The sequence below is a fragment of the Neomonachus schauinslandi genome, chromosome 1, assembly GCF_002201575.2.
Source record: "Neomonachus schauinslandi chromosome 1, ASM220157v2, whole genome shotgun sequence".
Taxonomy (NCBI): domain Eukaryota; kingdom Metazoa; phylum Chordata; class Mammalia; order Carnivora; family Phocidae; genus Neomonachus; species Neomonachus schauinslandi.
The window spans coordinates 211,433,033-211,460,537 of record NC_058403.1 but is presented as its reverse complement, the minus strand read 5'-3'; the positions used below and the strand labels follow the sequence as shown (position 1 = coordinate 211,460,537).

The 27,505-nt window shown below is 55.3% G+C and overlaps 1 protein-coding gene and 1 pseudogene across 1 annotated transcript in view; one reads left to right on the top strand and one right to left on the bottom strand.

Annotated features, from left to right (window-relative positions):
- SH3GL1 (SH3 domain containing GRB2 like 1, endophilin A2) overlaps nucleotides 1-25,608 on the bottom strand; it is a 31,901-nt gene extending 6,293 nt beyond the window's left edge. The window contains exon 1 of the mRNA XM_021705334.2: nucleotides 25,386-25,608. Within this exon, the coding sequence (XP_021561009.1) occupies nucleotides 25,386-25,430 (45 nt within the window). The 5' untranslated portion in view covers nucleotides 25,431-25,608. The remainder of the gene's footprint in view (nucleotides 1-25,385) is intronic.
- On the top strand, nucleotides 10,750-10,833 carry LOC123326887 (annotated as a pseudogene).
- Nucleotides 25,609-27,505: the final 1,897 nt, after the last annotated feature.

The following is a 27,505-nucleotide window of genomic DNA, read 5'->3' as shown; positions in this document are numbered from 1 at the left end:
CGGGCACCTCTGGGAAATGAGCAGGTCTGTGGTGGGGAGGAGGTCCTGCGGCTGAATGGACATGGGAATGACCCAGTCCATCGCTTTGTGCCCGCCCCCGCAACAGGGTCCAGAGGAGACAGGGCCACTTCCCCAGTGGGTCGGGGGTTCCTACTTGGCTGAGCTTGGGAGTCAGGAGGGGCCTGGGGTGCAGGTGAGCTGTGAGGCCGCTGCAGTGGAGGGACAGGAAGGAGGCAGGGCTGGTGCAGGGCCTGCCTGGTGACTGTCTGCCACCTGCAGCGGCTCGGGCCCCATGCCATCCTCTAGGGGACCCTGCAGGACGGGCAGGGGCTGCCCTCCTGCTGCTAGCCACTCTTAAGGAAAGACCCTGGTTGCTCCCTAGGCATTTATGGGGCGTTCCACTTTATTTCATGGGACAGTTTCACTTCTTTTGATGATGGTAAAACAGGACGTTCTCAAATTCAGTGGTTGCCAGAGAGGGAAATGAGTTCACTGCCTGACGTGAGACAAGACTCTTCTGGTGAACTGGGAGGGAGATGAAGCGTAGGTGCTCAAAACCACACCTTCCGGGGCCCCAGGACCGATGGCCCGCTCAGTGCAGGAGGACATGGCGCGGGGCAGACAGGGACAGGTCTCCCAGGCAGAAACCACATCCTTTCCCTAACGGGAGGAGCACGAGCAGACCCTGCAGGCTGCTGGGGGCGGGTGGGGGGCATGAGTGGCGCCTCCCTGTCTCCCCAGAGCCCTCATCCTCAGGCACTACGTGTGGGGCTGGATTTAGCAGGCTGTCCTTGCACCCGGGCACACAGGAAGCCATGCTGGGCCCCTACCCGTCTCCCTTCCCCCCGCCTGGGAGCTCTGGGCTCAGGTCCCTCAGGTAGCAGACGATTATTCCCCATGTCCTTTCTCTTCAAGGCTCACAGTCTTGGAACCGGCACAAATGGATAAAAGGATGACAAGAGGCCAAAAGGGAAAAGGGAAAATCAAAGAAGTCCAAAGAAGAGCCGCGGCTCTGAGTGTGGGGCTCCCCAGGGTGCAGACCATGTCTGGCGGAGAGGGACCTGACTGGTCCATGGGAAGAACTGTAAATGGTGTTGATAACAAGGACAAACCTTTGGGTATGAAGAGCAGGTATTTCTAGGGACCAAGGCCTCCTGTCACTGAGCAGCCGGCCCTGGAGACTCAGCGGTTGGGACGCTGCCTGGGTGGAGGGGGCAGGAGGGCCCCAAAGGGCCCTGCCCATGGGGAAGGCTACGACCCTGACATTTCAGTCCTGCTCACGAAAAATGCACACACGTTTTCAGATCCAACGAGAGCAGCAGATACCACCATGGAAATTAACACCTGTAAAACCTGCACCGCACACAGAGCCCACCTCCCACCCCCCCTCAGTCGGGGCTCAGCACAAGCCGATCCTGCTCCCATGCGGGGCGGGAGGGAACAGCCGAGGTGCCTGGTGGGCCCGCAGTGCCCAGGGCCTGTCCCCCACTGGCTGAGCCCTGCAGGGCCGTGACCGCGCAGTGTGTGCAAACTGCAGCCTCCTGGGCCCCACCCAACTGCATCAGAGCCTGAGTGGGATCAAAGGCCAGGTGGGATCCGGCTGCCGCTGTGAAAGCCAGGCTGGCGCCTCCTTGGGGCCAACATGAAGCCCAGACCGGGCCGGAACCTTCTCCAGAACCCTGCCCCGCTTCGGGAGCCAGTCTGCGCCCCAAGTGGCCCCCACCAGGTGAGACCCAGGGGCTGCGGAAGAGGCCACCACGCAGGGGGACCTGGCGGCGGCCTCCGGAGATGAGCTCCCCATTGCCCACCGGATGCTTCCCGGCTTTTTGCGAGACTGGCTCAGTGACTGTGTCCACGTAGGGCCTAGAGCGGGGTCTCTCCTGGGGGGGGCTGGGCACCCTGAGCAGCGAGGCCCCCGTGTCTGTCGTCAAGATCCTGCTGGCCTCCCCCACATCTACCGGTCATGAGTTCCCCTTGGATGAGTTTTAGTGCCAGCACTTCGATCCAGCTTCAGGACACCCCAGCGGGCAGGAAGTTCCCTCTCTTCTCTCTGCTGGCACCTCTTCTGCAAACTGCACACACGAACTCACGCCATATGTTTGGCCAGACGGATACTACCCCCGTACTACTGTTGACTTTTGGGAAAAGCATGCTCTGCCTCCAGCCCGGGTGGCAGGCGCTCCAGGATGGGACAGGGATCTGTGGCTCTGAGTGCCTTAAGTTCAGGCTGCAGAGGTGGGTGCTGCCGGCTAAGGAGCAAGAGGCCCTGCTCCCGTATGCCTCTCTGCATGCCCGACCCCCTCTTGCTTTCTGGCAACTCCCTGGGCCCGGATCCCACCTGGCCTTTGAATGATCACACTGGCAATGACATGTCCGCATCGGGCAGACAGAGGCCTGTCACAGGTTCCTGCATTTATGAGCAGCGGGGCCACGTTGGCTGATGGTACCCCCTGCGAACTGGGCACCTGGGAGGTGAGCCAGCCTGGAACAGAGCTGGATCGTCACCCAGAGCACCCACGTGACTTCCATGCACAAGTGTTGGCCTGTGGGCATTAATAGTAAGACCAGTTAGGGGAGAGGCTGTTCTTTCAAAGACTGGTGTTATCACTCCAGATTTTGGCATCTTTGGGGAGAAGCAGGGAATCTGACATTCGGGAGAGAAAGCATATGCAGTGGAAGGATCCATGAAAGGAACTGGGGAGCTGCTGCGAGCCAGGAGCCAGCAGGGCGGCCCCTCCAGTAGCGAGCCGAACACGGAAAGTCAGAGAAGCTGCTTTCACAGGGGCGAGCGGATGATGGCCAACTGCACTGGCGGGCACGTCTGCCGTGGCCACTTGCTGGTAGCTGCGGAAGCAGTTCGAATCCTGTGGGGTGGGAGGAAGCCAACATCAGGCCTCCAACTGAATCATCTCCGCAGGGAAACCTGATCAACACACGCGACACGGAAAATGAAGGGGCCAATCTGCAGGCTCCGTGACCTGGGCAGATGGCCTGCTTTGATGATGTGAGGGTTTAAGAGAAAACAAGAGGAGGAAGAGGAGGAGGAGGAAGCTGGCACGGAGGTGCCGGGAGGAGGGGAGATGTGCAGGGCTGCTCAGGGCTGCGATGTCCCGGAGGGGCACCGTGTGTCCCTAACTCCAGTGTCCTGCACCTCGTCCAGCCACCTTGTGTTTGGGGGCCACCTGAGACGCTCCAGGACCACCTCCCAGGGTAACACTGGAGGTCACCTGAATTCTCCTGGCCCAGGCTTCCCCTCCTGCCTCTGCGTAGCTTACTTCTCCCTGCCCATCTGTGGGTGCCAGGATGACCCTTCCCTCACCAGGCATAGAGGGGAGAAACGGCTTGTCGGCACTGCTGGAGAGCCGGAGTGAACGGCACAGAACAGGTGACCGAGACCAGGGCCCCGGGGCAAAGGGGGCCTTGAGGGTCCAGGCCCAGCCACTCTGGCTATGGCCCTACACGAGCCATCCTGAGATCTGGGCCAGTGAACAGGCCTCCTGGCTCTCAGGTGTGAGCACGGCTGCCTCGTTAGCGATGGCTGTCAGAATGGGGCCAGCACCAGCTAATGACCACATTACGTGATGATCTGTGTCTAAAGCAGGAGGGGATACAGAAGGGGCACGAGAGTCTGTCTCCTGGCCTTGGGGAGCAGCCTTCTGGCGGGGGAGATGAGAATGTCCGATATAACAGCAATTCAGAGAAGAACACGGTGAGTCACAAAGGAGATGTAAATACGCCCAAAGGGCAGCAGGATGTAGCTGCAAGCTGGATGAGCCACAGAGCCAGTGCTATCCGAGCTGGACCTGAAGGGCAGGGTCCCAACTGGCAGAGCCGGGCCAGGCGGGCAGAGAGAGCTCTGGGTTCCGGGTGAGATGCAGGTTTGGGGCACAAGGGTTACCATTCCTGGCCGACTATGTGCCAGACACTGTGTAGGTACATGCACTGTATCTACTTGATGAGGGTGCAGGGACTAGCCAGCCCACTTCACGGATGAGGAAACCGAGGGGTGAGAGGCTGTGGAGCTGTAAGTGGAGGACATGGGTGCTGTGCCCAGACCTGTCGGACTTGCCAGTCCACCTGCATTGTGTCCTGTGCTGGAAGACTGGGCAGCAATAGGATGTGGGTGAAGCCTGGGGGCCGTGAGGGCCTCCGAGGGCTGTGGGGAGGTGTCAGAATGCCGTGTGCACAATGCCTGGACATGGGAGGCCCCAAGAGGCAGCAGTGATGATCCTGGGCGGAGCTGAGAAATTCCTGAGCCAGGGTGATGGCATAGGGAGGGGAGCCCACCCCCCCGCCCCCGGAGGACACACACACTCCCTCCAGATCCCTTCCAACTCCACCCGCCTTCCTGCCGCCTCCTAACATCTGGAAGGCTTGGAGCCAAACGCTGCAGAGCAAACCCCTCTAGTTTCCATCACGGTCTTCTGTCTCATGACCCAGAGTCCATGGCATGGGCAGAGCCGAGGTTTGTCTGCTGCCCCTCCGAATACGAGGCTGCTGGCCTTCTTGTAGCTCTCCCTCCTCTTCCCATGCTCCTGGGCCCCCACCTTAGGGGGTGCTAGCAGAGACACCACCTGGTGTACTCTTTGGCTAATGGGACTCTCTTTCTGGAAAGGCAAAGCGAGCTGAGCACGCTTCCAGGGAGGTGATGTGTGTGGTGCACTGGCTGCCCCCAAGCCCCCTTCTCTTGATGCGTCTGTCCCTACCCAGAAACCTTCAGTGGCCCCTGGCGTCACCAGGGTACTTGGGAAAATTCCCAAAGCCCGGGCCCTTGTGAGCTGCTCGAGGACGAGCTGCTTGCTGACTGGGGCGGAGCTCCCTTGTGGCTCTGAGAGCAAAGGCCATGAGACATGGGGCTGGGCCACAGCTTGGGGGGTGAGGAGGAGGTGCCAGGGAAGTAGAGCCTGTGGAAACATCATCTGCACCCTAACAGACCTTCATTCCCCTCCTGGGAGGAGCTGGAGAACACAAAGCAGACATGTGAGCAGAAGACCGAAAGCTCTTGGCACTAAGCGAGACGCTTCATCTGTCACAGGTCCTCCATAAATATTTGTGAGGTGACTGGGAGGATAAATCACCAGGCCCTTGGTTAAACCTCACAGAGGGCAGGCTTCGGACAAGTCAGAACTTCTGGAGACATACCGGGAATTCTGAAATTTCCCCGGATTTGCTGGTACCCTCATGCCTCAGGGCGCACGCTTCCTCTCCTAGCCATCCCAACTCAGTGATTTCTAAAAAGCAGCTCGGTGGAAGGGCGCAGTGGAAATGATCAAGCAGGAAAAGTCTTCCGAAGTTATGTGCCGCATGAAAACTCCCAATTGGGCGCTGCGACCGCCAGATCAGGCCCCAGCGGACAGACCCCCGCACGTGGTACTTCGTCGGGAACTGGTTCTGGGTGCCAAAGCACCGTGGCCTCTGAAGATCTCTCCGCAGGAGGGGCCATGGTGGCTGCGATGCTGGCCCGGAAGCGGAAGCCGGAGGTCCCCTAGACTGCAGGGCTGCACCAGCTGCTGCTCTCCCAGCCAGAGTGGGGCTGGCTGTTGTCTGGGGAAGGAGCCAGGATAGCTGTGGAGAGGAGCCGGGCAGGGGGGCCCTGGTCAGACCTGGCCTCTCGCCACCGAGACCCTCGTGGTCTTCTGCTACCCGCAGGGCCGGTTGTTGATGTCCCATCTTGGGCTGGCCCGAGCCTCCCCCATCCCTGCACAGACGCAGCTCAGGACTGCTTGGCTCCTGGCTCCTCGAGATGAAGAATGGGACACTGGGCTAGCACGGGGAGATAAACACTGTGCTATCTGGAAGGCGGCGAGCTGAATGCCACACGAAGTCCCAGCTGCTGCTGCCCTGCCTGGCACAGGCTGTTTGAATGCCGGGGGGAGGGGGGGGGGAGTCCCTCAAACAAGAAAATCCCTCCAAGTCACCTGTCTGGCTTCATCCGAAAGTCTGAGCCGGCCACGGCAAGGGCACTGGGAGCAAAGCAGGAACTGACCACTGTAAAGAAGTGACTTTAGAGGGAGGTGGCGAGGCAGACGGGGGACCTTCACCCAGTGACTGTCCCGGTGGAGTAAGGAGCCAGATAATGAAGCTCTGTGTGCTGCTGTCCCAGAGACAGAACAGGGATGCGGTGGAGGCCTGGTCTTGAGGCCCTGACCTCTGCTTTTGCAGTGCAAGTCTGAGTTCTGGCAGGAAGAGGCTCCCGCCAGGCAGACACCAAGACAGCTGCCCCTCCAGCTCCAGGCTAAGAACTTTTCTTCACTGACTCCGCTAGAGCCTGCTTCATCCACCCTTCCCTGCGACTGTCACACCGCTTGCCTGCCAGGCCCACAACACCCAGGAATCCGTCCGAGGGCCGCGTGTGTCTCTGCAGCCCTCCACATGCCCGAGCCAGGCCTGCCCCCACCTTGGCTCGGACTCTCCTCGTTCCTCCCCAGGACCCCAGGTAGCCTCTGCCCGGGTCTCCCTCCCCAGGCCTTGCTCCTGCCTCCTGTCCAGAACCCTGCACGAGTCAAATCGGAGCCTGCCACCGTCTCCCTGCACCCGCCCTGTCTTTGCACTGCAGCCCCCAGGACTGCTTCCCTCCCCTCCCCTCCCCTCCCCGCCACTCCAGCCTAATCCCTGTGTGGAGTCAGAGACCTCGGCTTCAGTGTAACTTCCTGTTAGAGTCCCCCATGCCTTTCAGAGCTCTTCCCGTTCTAACTCTGCATGCCACGCATGCCATGGATCCCACATTTGTCTCTGGCTGACGGTCAGCTCCCAGGGTGCAGGACCCCGTGTGTCTTGCTTTCTGGCCCAACCCAGCACATTGCATGGGTTTGATGGACACCATCTGACTGGCTGGCCCAAGGCCCACTGCAGGGCAGACTCTTGCTGGCCCCTCTCCCCACCTGCAAAGGGCAGGCTTGAGATGAAGCCTCCCTCACTTCCCAGGACATGGCTAACGACACAGAGGTGCAGGGGCACAGGAGGCCCCAAGGCTGGGAGAGATCTGTGCGCACGAGGCCACGGAGGAACAGCGAGGGGCTGGGCAGACACAGGCAGTTGCAAGGTGCCATTTCTTGTTGCTCGGGCCCAGTTCCCAGACGTTATGGAGCTGGCCTCAGCCCTCTCTGTTTGAGGGAAGTGCCTTGTTCCTCCCCACAGGGTGACTCAGCAGTCCTAGGAGATGTGGTAACAAGGAACTCACCCTGCCTGGCCCCAGCTCCACGTGGATGGTGCGGGGAGAGGGCAGGCTGGCCAGCACTGGCCACAGGCAGGGATTTCCCCTCAGGGTCCGTCTGGCCAGAAGCCAGGGGCTGAGCACCCTCCCAACGCACTGTGGTGCGGCAGTGGCCTAAGGTCCTAGGTGCGGCTCCTCTGGGGACCCTCCCAGTTTCCTTGTCAATGAAATGGAGTGTTGGCCCAAGTTCAACTGTAAAGATTGGCAATCCTGGGATTTCTATGAAGATGCCAAGTTTCCCCAAAAGGAATCAGAAGCCACTTAACAGAACTGGTCCCCGCTTTCATCCATGGTTCTCCAGTTCCCTGGTTGATCTCAGAGAAACTGGGGGAGGAAGAGGGCCCCGCTGGATGCTGAGAAGAGCCAGCTTCTGGCTCTGAAGCACTTTCGGCTTGCAGAGGCAGGCAGGACAGCAGGGGCTAAAGAGGGGTCATGCAGCACAGATGATGTTCTGTGGTCTTGCTGCCTTGCTGGCCCTTCTGTCATCCCTGAGACCCCAAGAGGAAGGGACAGAGCGATCAGAGAGCTCCAGCAACCACCTGGCCTAGCTGCGGCCTCTGGGCAGGTATCTTTACCTTATAAATGGGATAACTAAGGCCCCAGGAGGCCCCAGGATGTGCCTTGCCCAGGGCCAGGCAGAGTAGTGCATATGTGCAGGGGTGCCGGGGGGGGGGGCGGGGTGGTGGTGGTGTACGTGCTCGTGTGTGTCCAAGCCAGGCAGGAGTCCCAAAATAGTTAAGTCCAACCCAACTCCAGAGGCTGTCCCTGGACTTCTCTGGCTTGTTTCCCCATTTTCAGAGGCTAGCTGGGTGTCAGGGTGCTGGGAGACAAGAGGCCGATTAATAACGAGCATGGGTCTGCTGGAGACTAAGGATGGCACTTGGGGTGGGCTGCAAACCCCAACCCTCCCACCAGCGGGTGTGGAGCCACATCTCAGGCCCTGTAAGCAGGTGGTCAGGAGGACCTTACCTGTTCCTGGACGCCAGGCCAAGAACCCGAGTTTAAAGCAGGGCGGCCGTCCAGGACTACTCTGAGTTAACTGTGCCGGCCCAGACGCCAGAGACCTGAAGTTGAGGGCCAGCTTTGCCCTGAGCCTTCTGGAACTCCACATAATACCCACGGCTCAGGGCTGACAGGAGGCCAAAACTCCTGGAACACTACAGAGCCCTGTGCAAATACCAAGGGCGCACCAGACTGGAGCTGTTCAGGGGGCTCACCAGTCTCCCTCACGCAGACCCCTGCCTGTGGCATGGTGCTGCTAACCTGGAAAGAATAGGACAGGACTTCTCTCTCACCCTCCCGCTGACTGTGACTTGGCCCAGAACACACCCTGGGCAAGCGAGGAATCTGGGCAGCACCAGACCGGGCGGGGGTTGGGGGGGTGGGGAGGCTCAGGCTGTAAGCTCATTCTGCCTCCTCCTAGGACAGGTGGAAGGAATGAGGCCTGCTGACCAGGGGACTCTGAGCTGGGCCTGATCCCAGCTGGTGCCCCTCGCTATACAGGAGGTTTTTCCCAATGCCTGAGATGCCAGCAATTGCTTACGGAACAGATCACCCCTGGGACTCATGGTCGGGCTAAAATGCCTGGGTATACTGGGTATACATTGACCTCCTGTGTTCTGTCTTCTCATCACAGGGATGAGGCAGGAGGGCTGCAAGTCAGACAACTGGGAAAGTCAACTTCAGATGAAAACTTATAAAAAGAAACACCCAACCCACGAAGAAATGTAATAAATCCCCCCAGTCCTGCCTGGCTCCGCATCAGTGAGTGCGCGCTGCGTGCCGGCTGCCGGTCCACAGTCAGGCGGGCAGAGCAGGAGTGTGTCCCACATATGCGCGGATACAATAAGGGTATTCTGCAAACTCATCTGGTATCAGACCGGACAGAAGAGTAGCCCTTCAGAAAGAGACCAGAGATGCAGCTTGGAAATCCTGCTTGGCCTCTGGAAGGCACCGATACAACATCCATATCAAACACCGTGAGCACAGCCTACCACACCAGAGGCTAGGCACCCAGGCACGAGTCTCGAGGAGGGGCCACGTGTACCCCAACCATGACAAGCTAAGGTGACCCCCTGATCAATCTAAAAGCCCAGAGCCCCTGCCTCCTGGAACACAGATGCCTTCTCTCCTGTCTCGAAGACCCCTTCCATTTTTAAAGGCCTAACTAATGAAAAGCCCCCTTCTGATTCTGATCAGGAAGCCCTCCTGATTCTCCATCACCTGTCTCCTTACCTAGACGGGAGTGACGTGGACACTGGCCATCTCTCCCATCACATTACTGGTAGCTCCTCTCTCAAGTCCCTGCCCCCTTCAGACCTCACCTTGGACCAGCTCCCCCTGGGCTGTGTTTTCTGTTCTGTGAAGTCATCTGCCTCATTCCCACCTCTTTATGGTCCTCCACCCATTGGACTGTGAACTTGAAGTGGGCAACCCCATCACCGACAGAAGCACTTTGATATGACCTCATACACCACTCCACGGCGGCGAGGCTTTGAGAGCGCAGCAGACTCCTGGGGTTAGCTGGATGGCAGCATGCCTCCACATCCCCAACTTCCTTTTGTTACCCACTTGTGGGAAATCCAGGTTAGGCTGGCACTGACTGGAGGCTGCCGGTCCAATTCCCTGCTCTCCACCCAAGGTCTGCCCGTGGCTGGCTCCCTCACCAGAGAGCCAAGGGTCAAACAAATTTGCAAAGAAAAAAAAAAATCTGAGCTAGCCAGGCCCAGGCTGTTCGTATTCAGAGGATCCCCCTTCCCGGAGTGGCGTGATTTCTCATTGACAGGAACCCTTGTGAAAGCAACAAGTCTGTGGTTCGGGAGGCCAGGACACAGGAGAGGAAACAGCCTCTAAAGGCCAAACAGAAACACGCCAGACTGGAGCTGGGGAGCTTGGGGCAGCACACACTCAGGGCGCTGTGGATCCCCAGGCTGGCAGAGCTCCGACATGGAGCTCCTTGAGCCAGCTCAGGCAGCAGCTCTGAGTGGGTGCTGAGGAACGTACTGTCACCTGGCTCTATGGCTCGCCTGTCCTATCAGGGCGGTGACAACAGGCTTGGTTGACAAGACCAGTTTCTTCAGGTGAGGCTACATAAGCTCCTAGGCAGGTGCTGACCCTAGGACAGCACATGGCAAGCGGGGAGAGGTGAAGCGGTCAGTAGCCCTCAGCACAGCTGACCTACCCCTGCTGCCGGTTAATGACCGGCGCTGTAAGTGGGGCCACGTGCTAAATGCCGAAATTCGGTCACCCTGCCTGGCCACTTTTGCAACCATACCCCCCCCGCCCCACTGGTCCAGGGGCACCCGCCTGTCTCAACTGCAGAATCAGTCTTGGAAGGCCAGAGCTGGAAGGAGTCTAGCCTCAAAATCACTGTCCAGCCACCTCAGCACGGATGAGGACACCAACAGGGCTGAGGAGGAAGGAGCTGCCTGGGTCAGGCAGGGAGTCCGCGGTGGTCACGGGGGCAAACTGCCCCTATCCCCCCAGCTGCCACCCACCCTTTAGTGACCAGGCCTGTTCTTCCTTGGGACGGAGGGAGCTTTGCGCAGTGGCAGTATCGTAGCCAATGAGGTTTATCCGAGGCGCGATTATTGCTAACTGAAAACTTTTCCCTTGGGACGGACGGACGGACGGACAGACACACACACACACACACAGCTGTCAGCACCCGAGCCCCAGCACTTTGAGGTTCCCGGGGACCCTGCCGCAGGCCATCGATGCAGAAGTGCAGGTCTCAGGGGCCCTTTCTCCTCCCTCAGGGTTCATCTTCATTCCAGTAATGCCACTTGGGACAGCCTGGCTCCACCTCCTTGCCCCACCTCCCCGCTCCAGGACACCCCAGTCGGCAGTGCGGCTACTGTGAGGAGCTGGGAGGGCAGCACCGGCCTGGCTCCCAGTAGGTGCTTGGGCGACCAATATTCGTTGAGACAGTAAATAGATTCATGTTGGCATGCACACCCTGCCCTCCGGGAGCTACTGGGTGGGGGCTCTCAGCAGAAACAAGCACCACCTCTGCCTACCAGGCCATGACTTTACACAAGAACGCAGACTCTGCTGAGCCTCAGTCTCCTCAACTCTAAGATGGGAGGTGGTGACGACGTGCTCCGGGACTCAGGCATGAACGTGCTTTAAAACCCACAGAGTAGGGGCGCCTGGGTGGCTCAGACAGTTAAGCGGCTGCCTTTGGCTCAGGTCATGATCCCAGGGTCCAGGGATCGAGCCCTGCATCAGGCTCCCTGCTCAGTGGGGAGTCTGCTTCTCCCTCTCCCGCTGCCCCTCCTCCCTGCTCTGCGTGTGCACGCCCTCTATTTCTGATTTTATTTATTTGAGAGAGGAGGAGCAGGGGGAGGGGCAAACGGAAAGGGAGAAGCAGTCTCCCCGCTGAGCAGGGAGCCAGATGCAGGACTCGATCTCAGGACTCCGGGATCATGACCTGAGCCAAAGGCAGACACTTAGCCAACTGAGCCACCCAGGCAACACCTCTCTCTCAAATAAATAAATAAAATCTTTAAAAAAAGGGGGGGAGGCACCTGGGTGGCTCAGTCGTTAAGCGTCTGCCTTCGGCTCAGGTCATGATCCCAGGGTCCTGGGATCGAGCCCCACATCGGGCTCCCTGCTCGGCAGGAAGCCTGCTTCTCCCTCTCCTCCTGCTTGTGTTCCCTCTCTCGCTGTGTCTCTCTCTGTCAAATAAATAAATAAAATCTTTAAAAAAAAAAAACAGCCCATAGACTATAGGTACACACCTGCTGCTCACCCCGGGGCAGGCCACCTGAGGAAAGGCGGCCAGAGGGCTGTGTGCAGGCAGCTGGGCAGCGTTCCACAACTCGGGCAAGGTCCAGAAGCAGGATCTGCCAGGTGGCCCACAGGATGGGGTGAAAGGCTTCCTGGGAGACCTCCTGAGGGATCCATGGTCCCACACACACATGACCACACAGAGCCAGGCAGGGATAAAAACTGCGTCCACAGCAGGCTGATCTACTAGCTCTTCTTTTGCAACAGAAACTCCAAGGGATCAGTAACGGGACCTTGACTCCAGAAAGCTCACAGCACCAAGACTATCTGTTGATGGGCAGCTGTGATACACAATTCTTTGAGAGTGAGAGAGAGCAAGAGAGAGTGCAGGAACAGGGGGGTGGGACAGAGAGAGAGAGGGAGAAGCAGGCTCCCGCTGAGCAGGGAGCCCGATATGGGGCTCAATCCCAGGACCCCAGGATCCTGACCCGAGCTGAAGGCAGACACTTAACCTACTGAGCCACCCAGGAGCCCCTGCGATATACAACTCTGAAGCTCTATTTGTGGGAAAGGGAGGGAACAGGGCACTGAGATGAAACGACTTGGTTTGCACGAAGACGGCGGGTAGGAAACCCCCAGTGGAGGGTAGGCCCTGGCACACAACTGCTACCATGTCACAACCTGGCTGCCCCCCCTCTGCAGGCCGCCGCTCCTCGTCCTGCATTCACCCAGCAACCAAGGTGGCCTGCTGGCCAACCCTGAACACCCCCAAGCAGAGGTCTACCCTCTATCCTGGCTAATGGGATTCCTGCCCCCAGCCCCCCCACCTGAGATGCCTATTCTCCCCATCCTTCAGATGGCACTGGTGTGTGCATACACTCCTGGATGAGGCGCTTACACTCTGTGAATGAGAGTTCACGCCCACAAGCTGGGGATGGGGGGGTCTTGCTGCATTTGCCAAGATGGCTGTCCTATTCTGACTCACAGTACTCCTCAGCAATGCTTTTTTATGTTTTGCAGGAGAGAAGGAACCCTGCCTCCCAATCTGGTGGTCTTTCTCCCCAGGCCTTCCTGCTCTGTTGTCACCCCCATGATACATGTCTGGTGTTGCTGCTTCTGAAGCCAGGAGCCGTAAGAGCATTCAAATCCCTCTCCACCTCGTGATGCTGATCTAGCAGCCAGGACTGCCTCCACTTCCCGGGAAGGACAGACCCCACCGATAGACGGTCTCTGGGCTCCTGGAATGGGGCGGGGGGAGAATATAACAGGGCAAGCCAGCAGCCCTGAGGCTCCAGCACTCGCTCTAGCTGCCTGTCTAGGAAGCCCTGTATGCTCTTTTGCTTTCTTCCTCCCATGTCCAAATGCAAAGCCAGCATCCAGGGTCATCACCTTGGGAATCATCCCTGGTTCCTTCCTGCAAGCCTGGTCATAGGATCCTGTGTTACTCTATCAGCCCTAATCCAATCACTTAGTCACCATGCATGTTTGGGACACTCTCCTGCCTGGAGCTGATCTGCTCTGTTGAGTGGGGATGAACATTTGGGGTCAAAGTCAGAAGGCCAGATTCCCCCCCCCTTTTTTTTTTAAAGATTTTATTTATTCATTTGAGACACAGAGATACAGAGAGAGAGAGAGAGAGAGAGAGCATGAGCAGGGAGAGAGGCAGAGGGAGAGGGAGAAGCAGGCTCCCTGCTGAGCAGGGAGCCCGATGTGGGGACCCCGGGATCACGACCCGAGCCGAAGGCAGACGCTTAACCATCTGAGCCACCCAGGCGCCCCAGATTCCCCCCTTTTGAAAAGGCTGCCCTATTCATTCAACAATTCATTATAAATGCCAGGTATAGTAGAGGGAAAAAGATTAATAAAACCACACACACACAAAAATAAAACCACACACAAAAAAAGATTACTAGAAGGGTCTATGCTAAGGGACCTATAGCGAGAAGCCACTTCTTCCTTGTGGGGAGAGAACCAGGGACTGTTCACAAAGGAGATGACCCTGAACTTGGCTTTGAAGGATAAGTTGATGCAGAAAGGAGAAAGGCACATGATGTGAAGAAAGGCAGAGACAAGAGGACACGGAATCTGAGCCCATGCAGAGGACAGAGGAGCTGAGGCCTGGCACGGACACAGGTGCCTGGGAGGGGTCCTGAAGGGTCCCTCTTAGAGATGAGAGGGTCGTTAAGCGAAGAGTATCTGGTGTGAAGCTCCAGGCTCCACAATGGGAAGAAAGGGGCCCTCGGACTTGAGACCCGCCAACCTCCTTCTACACAGTTAGCAGGAGCCAGCGTGGGTCAGACTCTCCCACAGTGTTGCTGCAAGGTGCTGCCCTGAGGGGCAGACGGGCAACAGGGTTTTTGGGCATAAAACCTGAACATGGAGCCAGTTTTCAAATTCATGTTAAACAATGGTGATGGAGGACTTCCTATCAGTCCATCAGCTTTTAAGTCACCAACATGGGATCCAGGAACCAGGGAGTGACTTCTGTAGAGCTTCGGATTCCCTCCACAGAGCCCTTTACCTGAAGATGGCTGGGGGACCTGCTCTCAGCACGGTGACCCAGAAGTCAACCTGGCCAAGCGAACCAGTCCTATTTTCTGGCTGACTTCGGCCATCAAGTTGGAGGCGAGAGCTCACGGAGGATAAAACACACGAGCACATGTGCGCACACACCCACACCTTAAAGACAGAGCTGAAAACTTTTATCAGGGCAAGGCTTTAAGACCGTGCAGACCTACGGCTGCCAAAACAAATTACTATAAACTCAGGGACAAACACCACAAAACGTTAAACAACGTGACACCATACAACATACAAAAATAAATCTTAAAGAGGTCAGAAGTCCGACATGGATTTCACTGAGCTAAGACCAATATGTTGGCAGGGCCGCATTCCCGTCTAGGAGCGCTGGGGCTTTTGGTGCCTCTCCTGGCTTCTAGAGCGGCCCCCATTCCTTGGCTGTGGCCCGTCCTGTCCTCAAAGCTGGCGAAGCCGACCTGCCACGCTCCCTTCTCCTGGGCCCTCTGCTCTGCAGTCACACCTCCCTCTCACCACAGAGGGGAGAGGAATATGACTTTAAGTGCCCTGATCCCTAGAGCGGGGCCCACCAGGTTAATTCCAAGTGATCTCTGCATCTCCAGGTCCACACCCTGGCTCCCACTGACAAGGCCCCCACACCAAGGCAGCACACAGACAGGTTCTGTGGAGCAAGGCGAGTCACCCTGCCTGCCACAGGAACCGCAGGTGGGTCTCGCCACTCGTCCATAGCAGTTCTGTTCTAGAAAGTCGCAGCAAACACTGAGCTGTTGAATATGGAACCACTGCTCCTAGGGGAAACAACGGGGTTAGGCTCTTGTAAGCCTCTGGCCACAGCCAATCAATACATAACCTTGTGTCACGTGCATTTCTGTTTAAAGACACCTTATTTAACACACGCTATTGACTCATCTACACTGAACTCAGCCAGCAGTGCTGTAACCCCCTCCTGAACCAAGCTCATCTGACACATGGGTTTCCTCCATAAGGCACAACACAGCCTTCTTGCACTCAGGAACACGAGCCGGCCCTGTAGCTCTGTGCTTGGGGCCGTTCCAAACAGCGAAATCACCCACAAAAAGCACAAAATTGAAAAAAACTGTGGCACTTAAATATACTGCAAGGACACTGGTTAAGAATCTGAGCCGAAACACATCTCAGCAGGGAACAAGCACATCGGGAGACTCAAAATTGTTTGCCCCTCTGCACATGTTTGCAAATTACTGCAAAGTGCCCCAAGTACTGATTTGGGGGCTACAAGCAAATACCAGCGAACAGGTGAAGGCACATACAGAATCTCCAATCAGGGAGCTTCGACTGTATATACTAGCGCAAGTGGCCCTTTGCGACAAGGCTGGATGCCAGGTGCTTTCTGCAAACTCGGTCTCACTGTGGAGAACAGAACTGAAAACACAGCTATTGAGGAACTGACAGGCTGATGAACAAATGAATTCTGTGAGGACATGGGGCAGACAGAGGATTCTGGGTGCCGGCTGCAGCTACAGGCCCCCCTGGATCACCCCCCAGCTAACCCCAGGCCTGGGGAGCCTCCGCCCCACCCACTCAGCATCCTGGCCAGGGCCCCTGGGCGGTACCGCAGAGCACACTTGAAATATCACCCTTATGAGTGTTCAGACACATGACTCCCGCCAGCTTTGGGCCCGGGACTTGAGGTCATGCAAATTGAATACGATTTTTTTTTTCCATGCTGCTACCACGGAAAACCTATACAGTTACATTAAATGAGGTGTAAGTCTGGAAAACTTCTCAGACACATGCCTGAGAGGACATCTGCAAGAGTGCTCACTGCCACACGGTTGGAAAGAGCAAAGACATGGAAACATGCCCACTGGCAGGGGATGGTACAGTCACGCCAGGGAAAGCTGTTCAGCTGAGCAATGACGCTAGAGCTACACATGTGCGTGTGGACGGGAAGCATGAAGGGTACCGAGCAAAAAGAGTGGCTTACACCAAATAACCATGCGACACTATTTGGAGGGGTAAACTTGCAAAACAACACCGTGCACCTTCTGGTGACAATTCACGGGCAGTAAAGGTGTAAATCAGGGAGGGGCTTTGCCTGTGACTGCAGTGCCCATGTTTTAGTGAAACTCTTGTGGGCGCGTGGCTACTATGGTGGCCCTTCTTTATATCTTTTCCTGTGTCTGAACCACTTCATGATACAGCAACACAAGACGTGGATGATACACAACCTTACGTGGACACTTATAATTTAACATTAGCTAGATGATGGTTATGGACAACACATAATGTGTGTCACTCCACGTAGCAGATCAATGTACACACGTTAATGGTTATGACATAAGGATGTGATTAACAATAAGGAACGCTAATAACAGCAGCAACAACCTTACCAAGGCGCCTGAGAAGTGACGGGCCCTCGACAGCACCCCAGGCACCCCAGCACCGACTGGCTCGGGGCCTGGCGAGTGCACCGGGAGCGACCCCGGTGACCTTTGCAAGAAGGTCAACCCTGCGGACTCGGCTGGAAAGCCGAGCGGACTCCTGGACTCCAGAAGCACAATGGAGGCAACCGGGCAAAAGGACTTTCTCCCCGCCCTCCTGAACCAGCGCACTTTCCTCCTGTCTCTGCAGCTTCCCACCTAAGACTCCCAAGCCCGCTTGTCCTGAGGTGGTAGAGAGGCTCTACTCAACAGGAGGGGCCTGCTAGCACCTCCTGCCCACCCTGAGCTGAAGGTATGCTCTGGGGCAGCGCAGGACGGGAGAGAACACTCAGGGGTCCCTGAGGCTGTGGGAGAGAAAGGAACCTCGCGGGGAGCCCGAGACAGATGGCTCAGACTCCGCTGTGAAGACGTCCCAGGCCGAAGCTGGGCGAGAAAGCCATCCGGACTGGGGCGTCCAGGACCTCCTCACAGCCCACCTTGGCGTGGGGCATCACTTGCACGCATTTCAGGGCCCTGACCCAGACACCCACTTGGTGGTCAGCGCGGAGCTGCAGCAGCTCCTACGTTTCACAAAGATGAGGGAAATGCTGCCTTGCGCAGGGCAGAAAGCAGCTAGAGACTAACCTGTAGCAACGGTTCTCAACTCTCAGGAGCTAAAGGTCAACCCTAGACCAGCCGGGTTTGATTCAGGGATGAAGAAATCCCATCCCCATTCCCTCAGCTGCCCTCTTGTGAACCACAAAGGCGGGCCTTGAAGGGCCAGTGCCAGGTGTCCACCTCCAGACAATCATGGCTCTGATGGGCCAAGGCCTCCAGGCTGACGGGTGCCTGCCCCTCTGCCCCCAGGCAGCCATGGGGCCTCGTCTGGGAAGGTGAGTGGCTGGGGCCAGGGGGAGCCTTGGGGGGCAAAAGGAGCAGGAAGTTCCCAGTTTCCTTCCCGCGGGGCTTCCTAAGAATGTGGGTTGCTGCTCAATCCTGGGGCTGAGGCCCCAAATGACAGAAAGTTCATCATTCAACTGTTGCACTTTAGAAAAAGTAGGGCTGGGAGGAGGGGCACTGGTGAAAGAGATGTGACTTAGGGGCCCAGGTGATGGCTGGGGACTCCCTGAGAGTATCGGCTAAACCGTGCACTTACTGTCATGCCAAGCCAAAGCCAGGGGAACAATCTCTGAGCTTTGACTTCTTATTTTTAAACCAGCTGGACCTGTTCCTGATGGAGGGCTGTTAGCCACTCTGCTTCCCTGGGGTTCTGCCTGGGCCTGAGCAGGAGCCACCCCCAGAGACATTGCAGGAGGCTATTGTCACTGTCACTGGACTGCCCCACTCCCACTCAGAAGGAGCCCCCCATTTCTGACAACTTGGTCAGCAAGCCATGACCCAGGGGGCCCTGGGCCTGTCATAAGCCACCAGGCAGCCCTGCTCCATCAGGAGCTCAGGTCTGATGAGCAGAAAAGCACATTCTGGTGTGAGGATGTGTTTGGTGTGTGGCACGTGGGCGCGAGAGCACTGGGTCAGATGCTCAGAGGATGGAGAAGTCTTTCCAGTGGGCAGCCACAGGAGAGGGTAAGGATAAAGGGAGATACAAACAGGGCTTTACAGGGTAAACAGGAAGTGGACAGAGAAACCAGGTTGGGATGCGGAAGGTGAGGCATAAGGCAGTGTAAAGGAGCCCGGCCGGCAGGCAGACTGGTCGGACTGGACTATGCCACCCATGAAGGGAAGAGGTGGGATTTAAAACTGGGACCAGGTGGGGCTCCAGGAGGTCCTGAATGCCAGGTCAGCTGGGGATGTTCACCTTTCTGCTCTGCTTCCTTTAGGCATGCTGACACTACAGCTCGGCATCTGCACCCATAACCCATGATGCAACCATTTGCTCACTAGTGTGAAAACGTCCGTCTGTCCATCTATCCATCCAATTCTTCCTGAGTTCCCCGGACAGGCCAGGGACTGGGCTCAACTGGGCACACAGCAGTGGCAGAACCACATGGGCCCTGCCCGCAAAGACTTAGGATCCAGCGACAAAGACACCAATCTTAGTCCTCGACTGGGAAGGCAGCTACGCGGGAGTCAGAGAGACAGGAAGACAGGGGCTCTGAGTGCCCAGGGGCTGGGGAGACATCTTGCAGAGGCTGAAGGGACATGGAAGGTGAACTGAATGTTCATCTACCAAAGGCAGGTAGGGCTGCTGAGCCCGGGAGAAGAGCCCGTGTCCTCTCTGACACTCAGTGGATACCTTGCATGGTTGGGCTAGGATAGCACCCCTTACGACTGCCAGCCCTGCTGGGACAGTGGCCACTGGGCTAGTGGTCTCAGGCACCGGAAGTGACGCCACTGGAGGTGCCTGATTCCCAGGTGTGGAACTCTGAGCAGCTGGGCAGTGACCCAATGCTGAGTCAGGTCCTTCGGAGGAAATCACACTTCTATTTTCCTGCTGTGGTTGGGAGTCTCCGCATGACCCCCCCCTCTCTGGGCCTAGTCAGCAGGTTTTTTTCTAGGAGCTGAGCGGAAAAGGAAGATGGAGCTGTCCTTCTGGGATCCTGCGTTAGTGGAACCCTGGTTACTGCCTAACAGGAAATGAGCGGAAATGTACCCAAACTGCAGTGCTCAGTAGAAGCAGCTGCCAAATCCAGCCCTGTGAGCAGCTGGGGGGGTGGAGGGGGCAGGGACAAGGCAAGGGAGGAAGGGGAGGAGGAAGGGGGGGAAGGGAGAGGAGAGAGGGGGGAGAGGAGAGAGCAAAGAGGAGAGAAGACAGAAACCAGCTGCTGCCAATCTGACACACTCCTCCATCCAGCTTGCCAGGGACAGCTTTGAAAAAGAACCAGAAAAAGCCACCCCTAACACTTCACCAGGCAGAAAAAGCCATTAGGGTTTGAGTACAAGGGTAAAGACGCCTCAATGGGCCTCCAGATCTCTAACCCCCTGGGGCTGAAAAGGTCTGTTGCTGGAAAGCTTCAGCATCAAACCATCCTACAGTTTACAAATCTCACCTCCTGCCTTGGAAATCAGGAACAGAAAACTACTTGACTTTCCTCTGGCCACCTCCCCACCCCCAACTTGCCACAGTGCCAAAACGTGCAGCACACTTGCCTCTGAAATCCTATGGAGGAAGCTGGCCCAAATCAAAAACTAAGTTTCCCCAGATTGGATCAGTATCAAAATATTGGCAACAACGGAAGAAGAGGAGAAGGGCTGGAGATAGGCCAGAGCAGAACTGGCCTATGTCCTTGGGTCAAAGGCCATGGGATGGGCTCTCCAGAGGCAAAGGGCAGGCCTGAGTGGTCCTGGTCACAGAGCCAAGTGTTTCCTCTGAGGAAAAAAACGAGCAGATGCGCATATGGACATCTGAGGGGCCAACCGGTGAGCTCAGGCCTGCAAACCTAAGGTTCAGAGGGCTCCACAAAGGGAAGGCTGGGTAGATGGGTGCGGGGATAAACAGCACTGTATCCCCGGTTCACTCGCTAAGTTCTGGGGTCTCAGGAATGCGACAGCCCCCAATTTTTGAAACCGAACAGAGAGACACTATGAAATCCTTAACCTCACAGGCCATTATTCAGTGGCACGTGGACTATAATTAAGTATCCTATGGCTCTGCCTTCACACTGTGCCAGATAAGTAGGGAGAAGTGCACCCAGGCACGCTAACAGGTCTTTAATAAACACAGGGTTCTGAGTCAGAGGGGAACTTGCCACCTCATGTTTGGCAGGCACGGGTAGCAGAATCCGAGTATGATGCCCTCTTGGTCCTGGTTTGTTAACAACAAGAATATAGGATTCTGCTTGGTTACAGAGTGCCTCCATGACTGTGAACAGTGGGTCCTGTGAAGGCGGTCGGGCAAACCCAGTTTTACAGACAGGCCTGGGAAGTGGTGGGGTTCCAGGAGGTCCCAGGATCCTTTGGGGGAGAGCAGTCTCACACTTGTTCTGTAGCTCCACGGTCCAGCCTAAAACACCAGGCTGGTGACCCAAAGCCGAGCTGGGAAGAGCAGCCTGGCCTGTCTACTGATGGAGCAGGATGGGAACATCTCTGTCCAGGGTCCCTCAGGGACACTGCCAGTTCAAGGGTCTTCTTACAGAGGGAGTCAGCAGAGTTGCTTCCGGCAAAGTTGGACTTAATCCAGTTCCCATCACACATGGATATCGCCAACAGCCAAAGCCATTCCCATGTCTGCTGCCCCAAGGCAGAAGGTCTTCAGGAAGTTAGCCTGCAGCAGTTGAGCTCAAGGGCCTGGGGCAGGGACCCAATTTTGCCTGTCACCTGTTTTTCTCAGCACACAGGTTCCATGCTTTTATTCCACTCAGGTGAAGGAGCTACAAGTTCCAGACTCTTGTATCTAAGACTATTCCACATTTATTACTTAACAGGCCAAACCCTTTCCTGGGAAATCAAAAGCCCAATTCCACACAATAAGGTTTTAAAAATAGGTCAGAGCAGGTAGTACCTGCTGACGTTCCAAATACCAGCCACGTCCCCCAGATATTACTTACTCTAACAGGTTGGGGTCCTGGGTGCCCCAGCCCACTCCCCACCCCATGCCTCTCAAAGGAAGTCTGATCTTTCCTCCTAGGCACAAACCCAAGAGCCTAGCAAGCATCCAACGAACTTCAAAGCTGTGTGATATGGCAGTCATGAATTTTCCTCCTAGCTCTGATGGAACCAATCTTTCAGTTCAAACTCTCTCCCTCCTTTCAAGCCAAAAGAAAAAAAGAAAAAAGAAAAGAAAGAAAAAAAGTTAAGCCAGCATTCCAGGCAGCTGCCAGATCTATCCCTAGTTACACTCTCAAACCTGGCCTGGCCACAAGAATTATCAGAAACCAGTGAGCAGCTTAGGCCTGGAAATTAACATCGTACCACAATGAGAAATGAACTTCTGAGTTTGGATCTCACTAGTGGGGTCCCCTGACCCTCCTTAGTCCTCCAGAAATACTCAGATTAAAGCATCTCCTCCAGTTCTAGATGCGCAGAAGTACCAGGTGGGCGGTAGGATTGAGGCCCCGGACAGACGTCTTTTCCTTCCAGCGCTTTCCTCTACAGATTCTTCGGCAGGCCTCAGCCCAGCAGGCCTCAGCCCAGTAGCAACCAGTTCTGAACAAGTAAAAGCTCACAAACTTCTCACGCAAGCCCAAACTGACCTTATACAAGACCTGAACGCTTGCACCAGAGATGAACTAGCATGGAATTTGCCAGGATGCTGCCAGATACTAATAACTGGTTTGTTACCAGTATCATCAGTGAGATCAGAAACTTTTAATTAATATCACAGCCTCAATTGCTAGGAATCAAGCCTCTCCATGCCCCACTCTCTCCCACATCCACCTGACTTCTTTTTCTCAATTTAGAAATAACACTGTTACAAGCCTCTGAAATCAAGAACCTGTTTCAAAGCATTCTCAACCTCGGTGCACTGACATGTGGGGCCGGATAATTCTTTGTTGTGGGGAAGGCTGTCCTGTGTATTATAGGATGTTTAGCAACCATCCCTAGCCTCTCCCCACTCAATGCCAGTAGCCGCCCTCTCCCCAACTGGTGACAACCAAAAACCGTCTCAGACATTGCCAAATGTTCCTGAAAGGGCGCATGGGGCGGAGGAGGGGCGGGGGGGGGAAGGAAGGGTTAGTTACCCCAGCTGAAAAGTACCGATGCAAGCTTATACCTTCTTAAAAATACCAGATGCCAAAAGATACCCTGGGGTTCTAACAACTTGGGATCTGGATGCTGAGTTTTATGTACATGTCTATCTATGTATATGTGGTTATCCATGTTTTGAAAACAAAGAAAAGCAGGCGGCTATCACAAGAATGGCCCAGGAGAGATTTTTTGTTTTGGTATAATTATTCTCACTTCTCACAAATCTTAGGGCAGGGTTTCTCAACCTCAGCACTACTGGCATCTGGGCCCAGATAATTCTTGGTTGTGGGGGTTGCCCGTGCATTATAGGGTGTTGAGTGGCATCCCTAGCCTCCACCCACTAGATACTAATAGGAACTCAGGTTGCGACAACCAAAAATATCTCCAGATATTGCCAGTGTCTCCTAGAGAGTAGAACTGGCCCTGGTTTAGAACCACTGTCCTATAGGAAGATATAAATATCCCTACATTGCTTTGTGTAAAAAGGGGAGTGCATTTACCCTTGTGCCAGATAAATGAGACCAGTGGCTGAAAGCATACTGCCCGTTCATATGGTGAGAATTCAAGAGACATTAATTACTGCCTCATACTCTCAACAGCCGACCCTACTCTGAGGACAAGAGGATTAAAAGAGGTGTACTGAGCACAAGAAAAGAAACACACAAGGAGATGGACACGTCTGGATAAACAGCAGAGATGCTGGGGGCCTGTGGAAACAATTGCAGAAGAGAATGGAGCACAGCCAGCATGATTCTTGAGAGCACAACTCAGCAGAGGATTGATCAGGAGGCCAAGACAGCCGCTCCCAAAGTAGGATGTGGCCATCGCAGCAGCTCTTTGGGGATGGGCCTCAGAATGGCGAGATCACAAATCGATCTGAACCAGCAGCTTACACTGCACGGTGCTTTCCAGGTTTCAATGTATTTCTCACAAATCTGAATGCAGGACACCCTGCTTTCCCCTGAGACCAAAAGCTCTGGTGGCCAGCCGGAGCGGCCTAGCTAGTGCCTCTAGCAGAGTGTGTCTGCTTGGGACAGTATGGGGTATGGACCTCCAGCATGGGCCTTGAGAGCTGGGGGTTGGGAGGAGAGGGATTCTCCTGCAGGAGGGACTACATCAAGGTCATCAAGGTCCAAGACAGTAAGCACCATCCCCAGGTGCTCTGGTCAAGCCCTGGGGATCTGGTGCCTGTCGGACAAGGTTTAACCCAGGGCCAGGTCCCTTTAATTCTATCCTGCTGGGGCAAAGGGCTGTACTCTCAGCAATAATCCTAGAACCCCTCTGGATTAAGTTTCTCTTCCACCAGGGGTTAGCCATCATCTGGGGTTTGCCCTAGATAAAACAGTAGGGTGGGGTCAGGACTTTTTCCATCAAGGGGCAAAAGGTACCAGCTGTGTTACTGTGGACTCATTTCTCTTCCCTCCCACTGAACTTCTCCAAATTGTGGGAAAAGCCCAGTTTGCCAGCAGGGACCACACCATCCCTAAGATGGTCGCTCATTCCTCCGAGGAGTCTATCCACACAGACTCCATACCTAAGGCTCTTAATCTGGGATGCAGGAACCAACAGGATTCAAGGAATCTAGGACTTCGTGGATCTGAAACTATAAACTGAATTCCCCCATTGCCCAGTTTTCTGGAGAGTGGATCCACAGCTTTCACCAGATTCACAAGCAATGGGGCCTGGACATTCCAAAAAAACCTATACTTATCCGTCACCCATAAAACACTATACTCTTGGATTCAGCATCCCCCTTCTGGGAATTTAACACGTAAGTCCAATCCCACCTGTGAGCAAAGATATTCAATAGCTATTCACTACAGTATCGTTTGCAGCAGAAACCGACTGGAAACAATCTACCCATCCATCAATAGATGACTGGTTAAAATTTAACCAGTCCCCAATAGATGACTGGAATACCACCAACCCATTATAAAGGTCAAAGAAACTCTAGGGGTATGCTCTAGCGCAGTAGCTCTGGCTAAGGGGAGAAGGGGAGTTCCCCCAGGGATATTTGGTAGTACAGGGAGATATTTGTGGTGTCGGGATGGGGGGGGTGCTCCTGGGATCGAGTGGGTGGGGCCAGGGATGCCGCTCATCACCCCACAGTGCCCAGGACGTCCCTCCACAACAGAAAGCGACCCGAGGTGAATTCCAGCTCTAGCGTTATCTCCAAAACCATTTAACGAAAAACCCGAAGCACAAAGAGCTATGTGGACTATGCTACCACCGCGTCCGTGTGTGTTTTAAAAGGAAAGGTGTAACATATCTTTGGAAAGGGATGTGAATCGTGGGTGACAGTCCTTGCCGCTGGGGAGAGGGGCTGGATGCCTGAGGGGCTGGATGCCTGAGGGGCCGGACGCGGAAACGGACTTTTCACTCTACCCTTTCCCAACTTTGTACCGGGTCCATCAAAAGGGGTTTTCGTTTGTTTGTTTTAAAGAACTACTCCAGACGCCAAGTTTCCCTCCCCTGGGCTCTCTGGCAAGAGTCCCGTGTCGACAGCCTCAGGAGTGTTTCTTCCCCTGCTCCTTCCCCACTCCCTGCCCTTTTACAGGGAAGGGAGGGGAGGGGTCCATGTCCCGGGTCAACCTCCGGGTGCATCTCTGCCCCTCTCAGGGGTCTGCCCACCCTTCTCGGGGAGACCGGAGCCCACATGGCGGGGAGGGCCTGGGCCACTTCGTGGGCAGCCCCCGTCCCTCCTGGGCTCTCCCCACCCAGCGGGGAACACGCGCCAACGCCGCCCCCTCGGTGCCCGCAGCCCCCTCCCGAGCCAGGGTCGGGCCTGGCCGGGTCCCCGACTCCGGGCAGCCTGGGTCCCGGGGCTCGCTCCCCCCGCCTCGGCCTCCGCTCACCTGGCTCGCCTTGTAGAACTGCTTTTTCAGCCCCGCCACCGACATACTGCCTGCCACCGTGCGGGCTCCCGCCCGGACCCAGCGAACCGGAGGGACCGCGCAAGCGACAGGCTCCCGGGCGCCGCCGATACCCCGCGCGCCTCAGCGGGCCCCGTCGGCGCCGCCTCCACCGCCCTCTCGCCAGCTCCGCGCCCGCGCCGGCGCCGCCTCAGCCCCTCGCGCGCCCGCGCGGCCAGGATATTACATGGCAACCGCACACTTCCGGTGCCGGCCTGCGCGCGCCCCCGGCCCCGACTGCGCACGCGCGCCCCCTGCCGGCCAGAGAGCGCACGCGCATGTCGTCTGCCTTGCTGAAGCTGCCTCCGCCAGCGAGCCTGCAGGAGCGAGCCTAGAGAGACCATGGGGGCTACAGCGTCCCCTGGAGGCCCCGGAGGTAGTCCTAAAGTTTTAGAAAAGGCGCTTAAATCCTGGAGAAGTTGGGAGGCGGGGTTTACAAGTCTCCAGTTACCTGTTCGTTAATCTCAGCTAACCCAATTCTCTGTGCGTTTAGTCCCTCCCCCACACACCTCCTTGACCCTGCCACGTGCTCATCCAGTCAGTTGCCCAAGTCAGACATCAGGGTGTCACTTCTACTTCCTTTCTATCCCCTTGTTCTCCCTGCCCTGACTAGACCATCCCACCAGCCTCCTCTCTGGTATGCCCACCTGCAGATTCCCCCTACAGTTTCTCCTAAAAAATAGTCAGAAAGATGCTCTATAACACAATTCATATCACATTAGTCTACTGTCCTCAGAATACACTCACAACTTCCTAGCATGGCCTGCCTACAAAGCTTGCACATTTTGGTTCCATCAACCCTTCTGACTTCAGCTCTCTTCCTCTTCTATAATCCATGATCCCTGTTTCCTATGGGTCTTTACTAATGTTGTTCCATTCTCCCCCGATCTTCCCTCCCTCCTTTGTGCATAAAAGAGAAATCTGTGTGGAATGTCATCTCCTTCAGGAAGTCCTTCCAGGTTGATACATGTTAATTGATTTCGTTTTTTAAATCAATTATTATTGAATTGAATTAATTGGAAGTTAATAATGATTTGAAATGGATAAATTAATCCAAAAAGAGGAACAAGAAAGTGGCTAGAGCTAACGTGTTTGCAACTTCAATGTTGAAATCTCTGACAGATCTGGGTGATTTTCTGAAGCAGAAGATTACTAGAAGTTTCCAAATGCCTCAACAGAACGTACTGGACTAGATGGAGGATTGTTTCAGAATATGTAGGCCACAAACCTCCTTCCCAAAGATCCTGATGGGGCTGTTATGAATAGTTTTTTAAAAATTCCCCGTGTGATTCTGTAAGGCACTCTCAACGGTGACCCACTAGTTTAAATCATTGCAAAATGCCAGAATGTCATGATTCATGTGGGGAAACTCAGGCCTTGAGTAAAACATGACCTGCCCAAAGTGATATACCTAACAATTCAGCTTTTTAAAAAAATTATGTTATGTTAGTCACCATACAGTACCTCATTAATTTTTGATGTAGTGTTCCATGATTGTTTGTGAAAATTCAGCTTTAATTATCCAATCTATAGAATCAATAGAATTACGAACTTGGGCTAAATTTCAGTCTTCGTTCCTCACTTCTCCTCTTGAGAGATTAAATTGGTGCTAAATAAAACCGACTCTAAGGCTCACAGGTTGACACTGAAGGTCTCTGTTCTTTGTGAGGTTTTTAATCTACATGATCACACAGTCCAATCAAATGAAGTTTATGCATTCACTCAACTATTTATTGAGCCCTTGCTAATGTATCAGTCACTGAGAGGTACTGGGGATACAATGTTAAATTATTCCTGCCCTCATGGAGCTAGTGACAAATACAGATACTAAATCAAATAACACGTTAATAAAAAAAAATAAGCTGTAATTGCTTCAAGAAAAAGAACTGCGAAGAAAAAAGGGCGGGGGAGGAGGAAAAAAAGAAAAAAAGGGGAAAAGAACTGAGTTGTAGGAATTTCACCCTGTTGGGGATAGGGAAGGAAAGGCGCCTCTGAGGTGCAGATCTAAGATCTGAAAGTTAGATAGAAACTAGCCAGGAAGAAAGCTGCGGAGAGTTTTCTGG